Source organism: Myxocyprinus asiaticus, chromosome 31 (genome assembly GCF_019703515.2).
Source record: "Myxocyprinus asiaticus isolate MX2 ecotype Aquarium Trade chromosome 31, UBuf_Myxa_2, whole genome shotgun sequence".
NCBI lineage: Eukaryota > Metazoa > Chordata > Actinopteri > Cypriniformes > Catostomidae > Myxocyprinus > Myxocyprinus asiaticus.
The window spans coordinates 39,943,590-39,959,334 of NC_059374.1; the positions used below are offsets into that span (position 1 = coordinate 39,943,590).

At 38.8% G+C, this 15,745-nt stretch overlaps 1 protein-coding gene across 2 annotated transcripts in view; it reads left to right on the forward strand.

Annotated features, from left to right (window-relative positions):
- LOC127422218 (rho guanine nucleotide exchange factor TIAM1-like) overlaps positions 1-15,745 on the forward strand; it is a 120,590-nt gene that overhangs the window by 55,174 nt on the left and 49,671 nt on the right. For both annotated transcript variants that reach the window (XM_051665561.1, XM_051665563.1), the window contains exons 3-8: positions 529-631; positions 2,792-3,712; positions 9,889-10,095; positions 11,085-11,358; positions 12,758-12,930; positions 14,559-14,783. In XM_051665561.1, the coding sequence (XP_051521521.1) occupies positions 2,837-3,712; positions 9,889-10,095; positions 11,085-11,358; positions 12,758-12,930; positions 14,559-14,783 (1,755 nt within the window). In that variant the 5' untranslated portion in view covers positions 529-631; positions 2,792-2,836. The remainder of the gene's footprint in view (positions 1-528; positions 632-2,791; positions 3,713-9,888; positions 10,096-11,084; positions 11,359-12,757; positions 12,931-14,558; positions 14,784-15,745) is intronic.

The window sequence follows — 15,745 nt, forward strand, 5'->3', positions numbered from 1 at the left end:
GTATAAATCACTCCTCAGCATATAAATGTCTAGGCCTAGGGTGTTTGTCTTTAGTTGAGTAATTTTATTAGGGAGTATGGTATTCATTAGATTACTCTTCACTGTGTGCCTATTGACCTCTATCTCATACTGTAGGAACAAAAATGGGGCTTTTTTATTTTATTGTGTACCCATATTTCCATTAATGCTGCCATATATTTTAAGCAGCAGTAACCACAGGTTGATAAATCTGCGACCACACACACTCGTAAAAACACACTCAGCCTCTTATGTGTCGTTTGGAAGTGAACTCCATCATCATGCGTTTGTTGAAGCTGTCCAGAGCGTTTGAACATGTGTGGTCTCCAACCACAGCAGCAAATCCCTTCAATCGCTCTTTCAGGTCTCATTCTGTCAGAGATTTCTCTGCGGTTACTCTAATTTTACCTCCAAACAGCGTCACCCCTTTTCTACCTTGGAAACTGCTGTGTTTGGTTTCTTTCGACTAGCTTATTTATGACTCTTTCTCTCTGTCTCTCTCTCTTTCAGAATTTGGAAGTCATCCGTAACACCACGAATGGCATGGTTGTTGGAGTTGAGCTGTATGCTGAGTGAAATCGATCATGACTGTGATGTCATTGCCAAATTGCAGGTAATATCAAACACATTCATGCTGTAGCTGACAGACTCAGTGGATGGTGTTATGCAAATATACGTTTTGAACAAATCCAGAGTATTAGTGAATGTGATTTCACTGGGAATTCAGTGAAAAAAGAAACACTTTATAATAAGGTTGTATTCGAAAACATTATTAAACTACGTTAGTTGACATGAATTAACAATGAACTGATACCTTTTCAAATTTAAATTTGAATATGTTAACATTAGTTAATGCATTATTAAATAACATGAGCTAACAATCAACAATCGCATTTTTATTAACAGATATTAACCATGATTAATAAATGCTGTAAAAAAAATATATATATATATATATATTGTCCGTTGCCAGTTCATGATACCTAATGCATTATCTAAAGTTAAAAAATAGAACCTTATTGTAAAATGTTACCAAAAATGTATCAAAATAATTCTTTAATGGATTTAGATAATATATATACCTCATTATGCTAATGCAGTGGTTCAGGATCCAGATATGATGAATAGAAAAATTAATAACTTTGCAAATGCATAAACAACAGCAGAAGTATGATTTTACCAGTTTAACAGATTGCATAAACACTGGGCCAGATATTAAATTAATGTTTGCCATATTACGAAATGATAGGTAATTTTGCGCCAAAATACGGTTGGTCGCATGGCCTTTGACGTCATCAACAAAACAAATGCGACATAATCTCCCTTTTAGAAGTTGATAAGCCCATTTAATTTGCTATCCTAAATATACACGATTATATTGTCAGTTGCATTAGTTTTTTGCATTCAGCACTGTTTTTTAACCTGATACCTGTGACCCTATAAAAACAGAGCTGTGACAAATTTTTGGGTCATGACCCACAAGCTGAGAACCATTGTACTTTATCCTATTAACAAATGACAGTTGAATTTGCCATAATACCATAGGGTTTGATTAGGTGCACTGATGTCTTTGATGTCAGCAACAAAAAATATGGGAGGTGTTTTCTCTTCCCTATTAAAAGTTTTTTTTAATTTATTTGTTTATCCCCTTTTCTCCCCAATTTTGGAATGCCCAGTTCCCACTACTTACTAGGTCCTTTTGGTGGCATGGTTACTCACCTCAATCTGGGTGGCGGAGAACAAGTCTCAGTTGCCTCTGCTGTCAATCCGTGCATCTTTTTACGTGGCTTGCTGTGCATGACACCACGGAGACTCACAACATGTGAAGGCTCATGCTACTCTCCGCAATCCACTCACAACTTACCACGCGCCCCATTGAGAGTGAAAACCTCCTAATTGCGACCATGAAGAGGTTACCCAATGTGACTCTACCCTCCCTAGCAACCGGGCTAATTTGGTTGCTTAGGAGACCTGGCTGGAGTCACTCAGCACACCCTGGATTCTAACTCGCGACTCCAGGGGTGGTAGCCAGCGTCAATACACCCTGAGATACCCAGACCCCTAAAAGTTGATACGTTTATTTATTTTGGTATTCTAACTATGCATGGTTATATTATTAGTTCCATTTTATTATTTGCTTTTAGCATTATTTTTTCCTGCATGTCAGAATAGATCTGCAATCCACTTTTGGGTCATGACTATCGTGTCTAGAAGGGAACCCTCTGGCTGTTGACATTCATACACAGTGTTTATTATGTTTAGTTGTAGTCCACAGAATCCCTAAACCTATCCCTACCCCTAAAGGCCAAAGTGTACTTCGGTTGTCTGCGTTGCTGATCGCACATTATGCGTGACATAAATTTCTTCATCAGCTCAGTCTGCGTGGACTCTCCGCACATGACCTAGATTTTCTCGCCACGTGGACAGTCCTCGTCTGTGCGCATCGTCAGCGCTTGTGCCTGCTGTTGACTTTACCAAAAGAGTATCACAAAGCAGTTGTAGTGAGCATATGTCAAACATGTTCGTATTCACTTGTGGTCAAAATAGTATACTTTAAAAGGCAATGCAGTCAACCGGCCATGATCCGATCCAGAACGCACTAAAACGAAGTATACCTGGGCCTTATTCCTAAACTTAGCGACAGCAAATGCGGCTTTTGCAAGACTTTTGCAGCCAGGGGGCTCCCTTCTAGATACAACCGGTTGCGGCCAACCATTTGAGAACCACTGTACTGAAGAATTTAGATACTATTCCATTTCTTTTATTTCTGCAGGTACCTTGACCTCTGAGCGTGTTTTCACGACTGCGACACTGAGCCATGGGTAACTCAGAAAGTCATAGCGGCAGCCATGGTTACTATGGAGATGTCCAGCGCCACCTCTCCCGTAAGCACATGTCCCGCTCACTACGTCTGTCCAGCAAGCAGACATACTCTTCCCGCCGAACTCCAACTGGAAAACCGGAACACCGCAACTCTGAAACGAGCACACGCTCAAGCAGCACTCCCAGTATCCCGCAGTCACTAGCCGACCATGGCCTGGAGCCTTTCAATGAATCTGACATGCTCCCAGACTTCAGCGGTCCCATTTGGGTGGACCGTTTGGCTATGAATCTCAGACCAATGTCGTTCCACAACCATCCGGCTCATTCGCCAGCTGCGACTCATACCGTCACCACCAAGCAAGTCGCACAAGAAATTGACAAACCACCCATTGACACGACCCTCCAACGGACGCGCGACGGTGCCCAAGAGGGGGCTAGCTTTAAGAAGAAGCGCTCAAAGTCTGCAGATATGTGGCGAGAAGATTCACTCGAGGTGTCTTTGTCCGACCTCAGCCAGGAGCACATGACCAGCACGGAAGAGATTGGAGACACGCCCAACGATTGCGAACACCATTTACAGTCGTCCCCTCACGGACTGGAGTTGCTGGACTCAAACCACGGCAATTCTATAGATGAACTGTATGGACCAAAGAGCTCCACCTGCAGGCCGCTGCACGGTCGCTATGCAAAATGGCACAAGGGCACCGCCACGAATCGAGAAGTTGAGGTCGATAAAATGATGTCACCGTGCGAGGACGATGGCGCTGTTTTCGGTGCATACACTCTGCCCTGTCGCCGCTCACACTGTCTGTCAGAGGGACCGACAAATCATCAGGGACTTATGCAAGGGAGGCGGGCACAAACCATACAGGTGAGAACAGAACAGATTTAACCTGTTTTTTTAAAGGCTAGTCCTTTTTGGGACATTCTTCTCCAAATGGCAAAAATGTGAATGGGGGCTAACTTTTGAGGGTTAATTGGCAGAAATGTGAAGCTTATAATTTTGTAAAAGCACTTACATTAATTCCATGATATCTATAATATTATGCTTTAAGACTTTATAGATATTACAGTTTCATTTTCTGTTAGAGTCATCATTGTGTAGTTTGATTAAATATGATTGTAAATTGTGTATAAAAATAAATAATTAAATAGTTATATAATAATTGTATTTATAACTCCAGTGAGCAAGCCGAAGGCGACTGTGGCAAGGAACACAAAATTCCATAAGATGTTGGCTAATGGAGAAAAATAACCTTGGGAGAAACCAGGCTCACTGTGGGGGCCACTTCCCCTCTGGCTAAACAACATGAATATAATGCCAATATGACTTATTATATGCAGTGCAGGTCATGGTTTAAAATTATTCAACTAAGTAAGTGTTAAGGGCCAGTGTATAAACAAAGATTTTGGATGAACTGTAAGATTCAAGACTAATGTCTTATAAGTCCATCCTGGAGTAACTGCAGAAGTTCACATTGATGCATTGTCCTTTGTTAGTTGGCTGATAAAGGCATTTGTTGGCAATTAATTGGTAGCCTATGTATTCCATTTCAAGAGTGTAGTCCATCACTAAACAAAGGTAATGCAGGCAGAGATCAATGAGGTGCAATGCAGTTCAACCGGCCAGTCATTTCTGTGAGGTCTATTCTAAGTCCAAGGTTCAGGCAGTAGCATATGAAGTATCCGATGTCATACAGTTGGAGCTGACATCAGTTCATCCTCTGAAGTCCATCGTAAAGGACTGAAGTGATATCTGGCTAGTACCGGCTATAGTTTGTCGTCATCACTTAGAGACACGTAGCAGTGGAGCCTGACACCAAGCAGAAACGGAGCTGGATCTGGCCGGCTCTGATAATCGAGGTTGAGACAGGGAAACAAATATAATAATATTAGCGTAGATGCCATTCAATTTATTGCAGAGTTATAGATTATGAGAAATGTTTCTGGTTCCGGCAGACCTAACTAAAGCAGCCTAATTGTGAGTTGATGGATAAATTTGGTGTATGCCTGGCTAAATAGATGAGTCTTTAGTCTAGACTTAAACTGAGTGAGTGTGTCTGTGTCCCGAACAGTGTTAGGGAGACTAGGATCTACCTCCTTTTGTGGTTTTTGATATTCTAGGAACTATTAACAGGCCAGAATTTTGTGATCGTAATGAACGTGATGGAATATAGCGTGGTAGAAGGTCACTTAAGTACTGCGGAGCTTGACCATTCAAAGCTTTGTATGTAGTATACAAAATTTAACAGGTAGCCAATGTAACGATGATAAAATGGGGCTAATATGATCATATTTCTTGGTTTTATTCAGCACTCTGGCAGCCGCATTTGAACCAGTTGAAGTTTATTTATTGAACTTGCTGGACATCCTCCCAGTAATGCATTACAATAATGTAGTCTTGAGGTCATGAATGCATGAATTAGTTTTTCGGCGGTAGAAGATGACGTAACAGTACATTAATCGAGAGTCAAATTATATTTTAGCGGCTTATTTTTAGAGGTTTTTGGTCCAATAATTAGTACCTCTGTTTTGTCGGAATTGAGAAGGAAATGTCTTGTGGCTATACTTTGGAATAATGAGTATTTTAACATTGATGGATTGACCCCATTCACTTCCATTTTAAATGGCTCACTGTAACCTCGATTTTTTAGCTTTTTTTTTTTTTTTTAAGAAAGAAGGGCCAATTCTAAATTAATTTTTGTGGTAATCAGCATAATGCCAAAAATGCTGCCGATTGAACCCGGAATATTCCTAAGTGTTTAGTAAGTGTGTGATTGTACTGCAAATATGTGAGTATACTGTAATATGTGCAAGTCAGTGTAGGGAAGTTACTAAGTAAAAGCAGCAACACCACTAACTTTAACAGTTTAGCTTTGTATTCATTTTTATATCACATTGTATTATTAGGCCTTATAACTGAGCGGTTTTCTTCTCTCAGGTAGCGTTGTGAAGTCGGAAATTTATTTCAGTTTATCGGTTGACTTGAATGGACTTAATTTGAATTCATTAGTTACACAAATACATTTGCCAATTCCTATAAAAGTCATCTCTCAATTATTGTACTTATGCTACTATTTCTGGAGCTAAATATTGGTTAAATAATGCTGTTTATCATTGATTTGATAATGAAATTTTAATTGTGTGATTTTTTAGTTTAATTAGTTGCATATAATGTAAATGTATGTCGCTGTTTATGATTAACTATGCTGTTATCTTAATTGAGAATTGTGTTAGTGAAAGACAAATACTCCACTGTTTTTAAAATTAAAAGAAGCTAATTGTCTCCTTAGCTACAGTGTAGCCAGTGCTGTTAAGTAGCTTGTAGTGTAGCTAATTTCTTTTTCAAAAAAGTAAATTGACTGTACTTGAACTGCTTTATAATATGAGTATCTTGTACCTTACGGTTATAAAGAACATGCAACACGTACATGCAAATAATTCTGCGTTAGTGTAGGTGTGCAGGGGAGAATGCTAGTTTTGCTATGAATGCTCACTGTGGTTCATCCCACAGAATCCATAATACTTCACATGAATATAGATTGTACATATGAATGACTCAACTTTTGCATAAATTTGCACAAACTTCACTATTGTTTTACATTGGCCAGTATTATTTGACTGGGTCCAGTGAATGAATGAGTTGTTCTTTCTGTTCTGTCAGTGTACTAACATGTTTTCTGCTGTTCATTCTGCATGATCCCTGGAGTCAGACTTCTGTGAGAACAACTAGCTTCTTTTGTCATGCTAATGAGCTGTAACTGACAGAGGAACACGATAGTGCGTGCATGTGAGAGAGAGAGGTAGTAAACTGCAGAAAAAAAAGGTTGTTTTCCAGTAACATCCTTAGAACACAATACATTTTAAAGCAGACTTGTGTAATTTTGCAATTGCGTAATATTGTGATTGGTTTAAGCATAAACCAAACTAACGTTTGTCAGATTTATGCTTAAAATATTAAGAAAAGAGAAAGCAAGTCTTAATATATCATGCAATTTTGCATCACATGTAAATGTATATGATTTTAAGGATGTTTAGAAGTTTTTACTGGAAAACAAGACAAAAATACTGATTGAAACAATGATTTTTTGCAGTGTTCAGGTTTGGGTATGCTAGTTTAAGACTATATTTCTTGCATATATATGTGTGTGTGTGTGTGTGTGTGTGTGTGTGTGTGTGTGTGTGTGTGCGCAAGAGAGAAAAGCATGTACTGTAATTAATTGAGAGTATGTCTGTTAAATGTAGCCCGTCTGTTTAAGAAAGAAAGAAAGAAAAAGACAGAAAGTAACTGTGTGACACTCCCTCCCCGTGAGGCACCATCCGTGAAGATGAATGGCGTGCTGGTTGCACGGTTCAGTCATGTGACTCCCACTAGATACAGAGTTTGGTGGATAATATCCCATCATTCTCTGCCAGGAACACAGAGTGTTATTGTACAGTCAGCTTTACTGTACGCCGGCATATAACTCTCTCAGACCTGTGTCACTGTGTGTAAAATGCTTACAACACAACCTACAACATGTCCTCTTCTGAAGACACAACATGCTTCGGCCAACAGGTAGGAGAGATATGACATTGGTTTGTCACGTTAATTAGAGTAGTGAAGTGGAAAACTGTCCTCATTACATGAGATTGAGGGTTCCAGTCCTCTTTCTCTCTTTCTAGGTCCTGTTTTTTTAATTTTTTTACGTTTGGTTAGTACAGATAAAGCTGTATTTGCACTTTATATCAGAGCATTCTTTAAATCAGTTTTGTTGCTCAGTTTTAGGTAGAATTGGCCCTGATTAGTGATTAATCTTACAATATTTGGCAATTTTGAGATTTTAAACCGGTAATCATGTCTCGGCAATAGAACCCAACAGTTTGGTTCTGGAAGTAAAAATCCCATTTATTTTCTCCATGGGGGATTGATTTTATAATGATAACTTATAAACATTTAAAGACAGACCTACTGTGAGTTTAGAAGTTGTTTTTTTGTTGTTGTTTTTTTTGGAGATTTTCTCCCCTTTTCTTCCCAATTTGGCATGCCCAATTCCCAATGCGCTCTAAGTCCTCGTGGTGGTGTAGTGACTCACCTCAATCCGGGTGACGGAGGACTAATCTCAGTTGCCTCCGCATCAGAGACAGTCAATCTGCGCATCTTATCACATGGCTTGTTGAGCGCGTTACCGCAGAGACCTAGCGCGTGTGGAGGCTTCACGCTATTCTCCGCACCATCCACGCACAACTCACCACACGCCCCACCGAGAGCGAGAACCACATTATAGTGACCACGAGAAGGTTAACCCAACGTGACTCTACCTACCCTAGCAACCAGGCCAATTGGTTGCTTAGGAAGCCTGACTGGAGTCACTCAGCACGCCCTGGATTCGAACTTGTGATTCTAGGTATGGTAGTCAGCATCAGTACTCGCTGAGCTACCCAGGCCCTTGAGTTTAGAGGTTGTTAATCAATGGCGTATGCTTCATTTGAAGCCATCAGTCCACATTATTTCAGCTATATTAAAAAAATATAATGTTTACTAGCAGAATTCCTGGTGAAGAACTACACTTCCCATGATCCTAAAGACAAACATCCACCAATCAGAGAATCACAACAAACAAAGCGCATCAAGCATGCATACGCTGTGATTGACGCAATCGAGTTGGTCTCCCTACACTCTCAAACTACTTATATATTTGCAAATGTTGGAATATTTTGTAATAAAATTAATATATCTTGTTCAAATTCTTATATGAACATAATTTGATTATAATTTGATTACATAACTGGCAATGCTTCATGGGATTGTAGTTCATTCCCTAATGAAAGACGTTAGGTGCACAGTTTTGTAGCTTTGTCTTTTTGACTAAGTTAAAAAAATACTTTTTTTTTTTTCTTCCAATCAACTTTGTATTGTTGTGATTCACTGGTTGGTTTGGTTCATGGCTTAGAACACTTTTTGAAGGATTTAATGACATCCCTATGGAGAAATGAACGAGAAAAATTATTCCCAAACCAAGACGCTGATAAAAGTGGACAGGCACTGTTGCACACTATGAACAAACAGTGTTACCACCTCCATTGTACGAACTCTACATCTTGTCAATGGATAATAAACAATTGTAGTTTTTTTTCTAGAAATTTTGAGTAAATATTGATCTACAGCACCTATTTTTTTCCGTGTTTGTTTATTAAATATTGTTCTCAGCTCCATCTAACATATTTTACAACATTTAAATACATTCTGCAGATTTTCAGTGCAGAAAGGGTAAAAAAATTTAAAAATTAGTGTGCAATGCAGATTCTGTCTGGGCTTACATTTCAGCAACTTTGTGTAGCTCTCATTTACTGCCATTAAACTGTATTATCCATATCAACATTATTTCAGTGTCTTGCTTTCATCCTGTATATATTAGGGATGTGCTTTATCAAGTAATTTTGTAATCGAGTACTCTAACCCACAAAAAAAAAAAAAAAAAAAAAAGTAATCGATTACTTGTAAATGAAAATGTAATTAAAAAATAACAAATATGTAAGTGAAATATATATAATAAAATTCACAGAAAATATTAAGAATGGTTTCAAAATAAGCTAACTTTAAACTCTTTTTGGGGGAGAAAATGAACAATCAATATGCTTTAAAAATATGTATATATATTTTATTATTATTATTTTTATATAACAGTAAAAGTCATTTGCACTCACCTGGAGCTTACATAGAAACCAATACTGACAGCTTTAAGGTAATGCACATAGTATGTAAACTCTGAGTCTACATAAAGGCTATCAAATTTAATAATTTGTGAAACATTTTAGCATTTCACAAAATCAATTTGCGATATTTGATTAGTGTTTTTAATAGCTGACTACCTGGTGCAGAATGAGTACTCGATTAATCGATTATACACATCACTTGTAGATACTGGTATCCACATCAGTCAAACTCGGTTGACTATTAACACTAATAATAGATCAGTTATCATCTTAACTATCATCTCTGTAATTGACTTAAAGGTGTACCATATCTCACGCTGACCTTTAACCTGTGTGAATGTATGTGTTCAGGATGTCACGGCGGGAGACGCCAGTGATTATGAGGACAGCGGAATCGATGGGCTGACAGGAGACAACGAGGTGTCTCATCAGGCTCGACGCTACAAGACCATGTCAGCATCTTTCTCTGCCTACTCCACGTCAGCAGGGGGCGCCTTCGCTGGGAGTGACAGTGGCAGCAGCAGTGGGGCTGGGGCGGGACCCTCAGAAGGCACACAGGTGGGCAAGGTGACTTATTCCTGCTGAGCTTGACAGCTGATATTGTAACACATTGTAGATGATTGTACGAGTGCATATTTTGCTTCCCTACTGTTTGCAATAGCACGTGGAAATGCAGACATTTCAAAATAAGAGCTCAAGGTGTATTTGGGGCTTGATAAAAAATTATAAACCCCATGTTATGCACCAATTTTTTGTTGTTGATGGTTTTATTGGTGTTTTAGTAGCACAATAAACTGCATCTGGGATTTAATTCAATTTGGACTCTTAAATCTTCTGTGTCTGGGCCGCCCTGTCACAGAAAAGAAAGAATATTTTATATATATTGTCGATTTTAAAAACTGTTGGCCAATTAATCGTTTTTTTACTTTTCAGCTTTCTATCTAGATTCTGAACAACCATCTAAATGGAGCAATTCTTTAATTTTGCAAATAAATGTCTCATTTTAGTTTTTTTTTTTTTTTGTCTGGAGCCCTGAATGAATGCTCAGCTATTAATGAATAAATACATGTTTAAATAAAATGTAAAATGGCATTTGCAATGCATATAACTTTCATAATATTCAGCATTTCTTAGTGAAACAGACTATTCAGGGAAATAATGTAGGGCGGGACTTGATTTTATCCATAGGGATTTGATTGGATTGAAACATGTTAGCCAATGATATTATTGGTTAATATTTTTACCCCCACCCACACAGCCTTGGTGATGTCAGCAGAAAGGAAATGTAAATTCAGAGGCAGAAAAAGTTATTAGTGTATTTGTAATAAATAATGTGCACTCATGAATCATGCACATTAAGACCAGGGACATTTAAAATAAATATGGTCAATTTTGATTTCAATAACAAACTTTATAATCAAACTGATTTTATAGTAATATGATCAGAAGCTAAAGAGCAATTTGTACGTTTATGGTGTAGTTTAGAATATATACGGCGGAAGCAAACATGCTGGACTTGTGTAATATGTTTTCCTCTCTCTGTACAGGGAGTCTATGAGAACTTCCGTCAGGAGCTGGAACAGAACGTGAGTCCAGCGGAGGTACCTGAGGAGAGGAGTTCAGCATTCAGCGATGAGCAGAGCAGTGTCACTCTGAGCTCTGCCTACCACACCGACCCTCTGCTGAACGTGGCCGCCGTACAGGGAACCGTACGTAAAGCTGGACGCCTCAGCGTCAAAAACTTCCTGGTACACAAAAAGAATAAGAAGGTGGAACTTGCACCTCGCCGCAAGTGGAAGAGCTACTGGGTGTCTCTCAAAGGTGTGTGCTTGATTCTTCTGAAAATATTGATATCAGTTTGTTTTGATTTGCACAGTCCTATGTTGACCTGTATATTAAGTTATTAAAGGGCTAGTCCCTTTTTTTTTAAATAGTCAGTAGCCTTTAGTTTACATCACAGCCATGAATTATAAATTGCTACTTGTTATTGCTAGTCAGAGTCAGGTGGTATTAGGGGGAGGAGCGTTCTCATTCTTGATTGGACAAAAATGTGGATACGCCCCTTAGTGCAAGATGAGTCATCAGTATTTTTAGTCTGTTTTTCCTGAAGAGAAAGTGTACATTTTTAAATGTGTATATATGCTAAAAGTTAACTTTTAGTTACATTATCATATTGATAACCACAACATTAAAAGACATGGACTAAAAGCAATAAAACTCCAAATTTTATTGCATGGGGACTTTAATTTACTATTAATTTTAATTTACTTCATGGGTATTTATATTAATAATTTTTTTCAAAAATCAACTTTTTCATGGCCAGCTAGAGTTACTGGAGGATGGCCAATTTTACCAGCCACTACGATTTTTTACCAAACATTTTGATTTTTTCCATTTGAAATATTGAAAATAACTCTCTCTATATGTGAAACTGAACAAATGTGGAGTAAACCAAGAACAGTTCTCTGGTGTTTTTTAGGAACATGGTTTAGGCTTCCCCTAAAAGTAATTTGTGTTAGATCTTAATTTTTATTTTGTTGTTTTTTTTTTTTGCATATTACTAAGAAGAAAGAAATCATTCCAGAAACAGTTGAACTCAGTTCCCCAAGCTTGTGTTGTTGCTTTTTATGTCAAATGTCAATCTGAGACTTGTTCCTGGTTTCACCAAAAATACCCACATTTGGCTGGCCGGTGGCAGGTGTTAACTTCACACCGGTTTTACAACTTCCTATAAAACCTTTTGAAAGAGAAGAAAAAGGTGACAGTTTGTTTGTCGCGTCGTTCCATTTGGGGGAAAGAATAATCCTATAGCTGTATTTAACTTCTGCTTTTGAGATTTGAAACTTGAGGCTCTTATATTTCAAGCACACAAATGTTTATATGTTCCCTTTAACATGATACCAATAATGTAAGACTATTTGACATGTTCTAAAGCTCTGTGTCTTTGCCAGCAGTATGAAAACTGATCAATATCAAAGCTGAACAAGCAAGGCAATAAGTGTTTGTGCATAATGTTGAATTCTCTTTAAGAAAGCAGTGCTGCACTTCTTATTTTGGCCACTGGAGAGCAGATTTCAATCAATAAACCAGTAAAAACTCCAATGTATTGGATTTCCTGTCTCTTTCTGTTCCCCTGGAAACAGCAAGTGAGCGATTGAGGCGGTTGTGTTAATTGAACTCACCACGATGCTTGAGTGACTGTCCTAATTTGTTCTTTCAGGATGCACTCTGTTTTTCTACGAGACGGATGGGCGGTCGGGGATTGACCACAGCAGCATTCCTAAACACGGCGTGTGGGCTGAGAACAGCATCGTCCAGGCTGTCCCAGAACACCCCAAAAAAGATTTCGTCTTCTGCCTGAGTAACTCACTCGGAGACTCATTTCTTTTTCAGGTAAAGGCCATCATATGGAAAACCTTAATCTTGCCCCTTTCCATTTAACGATATTCATTAAAATATTAATGTTGCATTACAAAAAAAAAATCTTTTTCTTAATCAGTATTTGTGTCTTGTTTTCCAGTAAAAATATCTAAACATCCATAAATGGATAGTTAATGTCATCCCAAACCCATATAATTATCTTCCTTCCGTTTAAGCATAAACCTCACTAAATGTTGGTAGATTTGCAGCATACATGCAAAACAGGTTATTGTCATTAGTGTGTATTGTGCAAAAAGAAATGTCTCAAACAGAATGCTACATTATTGTCACATAACCTCATTATGCTGCATGTTTCATCTCAGAAATAAAATCCTAAGTGAATTAAATACTGTACAGATTACTTCCAGTTTATTCATCACAATGGAAATGGAAGGTAAAGATGAGCATTGTAACGTAGGGGACTTTCCCCTAGTGACCAGTAGGGGTCGCTAGAAGTGCAGAACTTTTATTATAAACAAGAAAGCCATCAAGAGCAAATACAAGAACTCACCAAACAGCAGAAACATCAAACAATGATTGACAAAGACAGGAAGAACACAAGGGCTTTAAATACACAAGGATTAGACTAACTAGGTTTAAAGCCACACCTAGAAACAATTAAAGGAATAGTTCACCCAAAAATTAAAATGCTCTCATTTACTCCCCCTCATGCCATCCCAGATGTTTATGACTTTCTTTCTTCTGCAGAACACAAACAAAGATTTTAAGAAGAATATCTCAGCTCAGTAGGTCCTTTCAGTGCAAAAGAATGGTGACCAAAACACATAAAGTCAGCACATAAAGCACATAAAGTCAGCATAAAAGTAATTAATAAGACTCTAGTGCTTTAATCCATGTCTTCTGAAGCGATCCAGTCAGTTTGGGAGAGAACAGACCAAAATATAACTCCTTTTCCACTATAAATCTTGACATCAGCAGTCTCCTTGTCGATCATGATTTCAAGTTTGATAACACTTCCTATAGCGCCATCTAGCGCTCCGCACGTGCATCATGCACTAAGAAGAGTAATCGAGCTTGAAATCATGATTGTGCCTAGAGACTACACTGGCAAGATGTACAGGTAAAAAAGGAGTTACATTTTGGTCTGTGAGAACTTCAGAAGACATGTATGGATTACTTTTAAGCTGCTTTTATGTGCTTTTTGGAGCTTCAAAGTTTTGGTCACCAAAACAAAGATGAGGCATTCTTCTTAAAATCTTCATTTGTGTTCTGCAGAAGAAAGAAAGTCATACACATCTGGGATGGCATGAGGGTGAGTAAATGATGAAAGAATTTTCATTTATGGGTGAACTATCCCTTTAAGGTAAACACCAAGAACACCTTTAGCAACCCCTACTGGCTGCTAAGGGGCTTTCCCATACATTACAAGCATATTGCATTGTAAGATGCAGAATCCAGTGCCGTGTTGGACAAATTTAGTAGATCATCCAAATATTCCCCGCATACAGAACATTTGCATACTGTGTACATTATACATAGTACATACTGCAGAAATATTAAAAGTAGTATAATAGTATACTGTTCCAAACATAGCCTTTCATTGCACCCATAATTGTCTAACCTCTGACCTCTTTGCACAGACCTGCAGTCAAACAGAGCTGGAAAACTGGATCACGGCCATCCACTCAGCCTGTGCCACAGCTGTCGCTCGGCAGCATCACCGCGAAGACACGGTACGTCTTCTGCGAGCGGAGATCCGTAAGCTTGAGCAGAAGATCGATATGGATGAGAAAATGAAGAAAATGGGAGACATGCAGCTCTCTGCCGTCACAGACACCAAAAAGAGAAAGACCATCCTGGAGCAGGTGAGTTATCAGGACCCCCCATAAGGCATTAGGTACCCCTAGCGCGCATCAGTGGCGGTGATATATTGTATGTGTAGACTTACAGTATACGTATATAAGTAGAGGGGGCTTCAAGGTAAAAAGTTTGGGAACCACTGGTCTGGCGCAGATTTTCATAGAAAAACAATAAAAAAAACAGCATATACAGACTTGCTTCTTTGTGGTAGTTTATGTCCTATAAAATATATTAACATTTTATAACTTTCATGAATAACCCATTAAGCATTATTGCATTATACTCCACTTAATAGACAGTTAAAACTGAAAATACATTAATGTAGTTATGAATGTCATGAAAGTATGATTTGATAGATTTAAATGTTGATGAACTAGCCACTATTCTTTTTTTTTGTGTTTTTATTGTTGTTGGATTTTTTCCCCTTTTAAGTCCTCGTGGTGGCATAGTGATTCGCCTCAATCCGGGTAGCAGAGGATGATTCTCAGTTGCCTCCGTGTCTGAGACCATCAACCTGCACGTGGCTTGTTGAGTGCGTTGCCATGGAGACATAGCGTGTGTGGAGGCTTCACGCCATCCACCGCGGCATCCACGCTCAACTCACCACGTGCCCCACCGAGGACGAACCACATTATAGCGATCACGATGAGGTTACCCCATGTGACTCTACCCTCCCTAGCAACCGGGCCAATTTGGTTGCTTAGGAGACATGGCTGGAGTCACTCAGCACACCCTGGGATCTGAACTAGGGAACTAGCGAACTCCAGGGGTGGTAGCCAGCGTCTTTTACCACTGAGCTACCCAGGCCCCACAACTAGCCACTAATCTTTAGAATTAGGCCTACCGGGGGGCCTGGGTAGCTCAGCGAGTAAAGACGCTGACTACCACACCTGGAGTCGCAGGGTTCGTACAAGGTGCTTGAAGCTTTTTCAAATTGAAGTCTTGGAAAACCCTTGAATAATAGCCA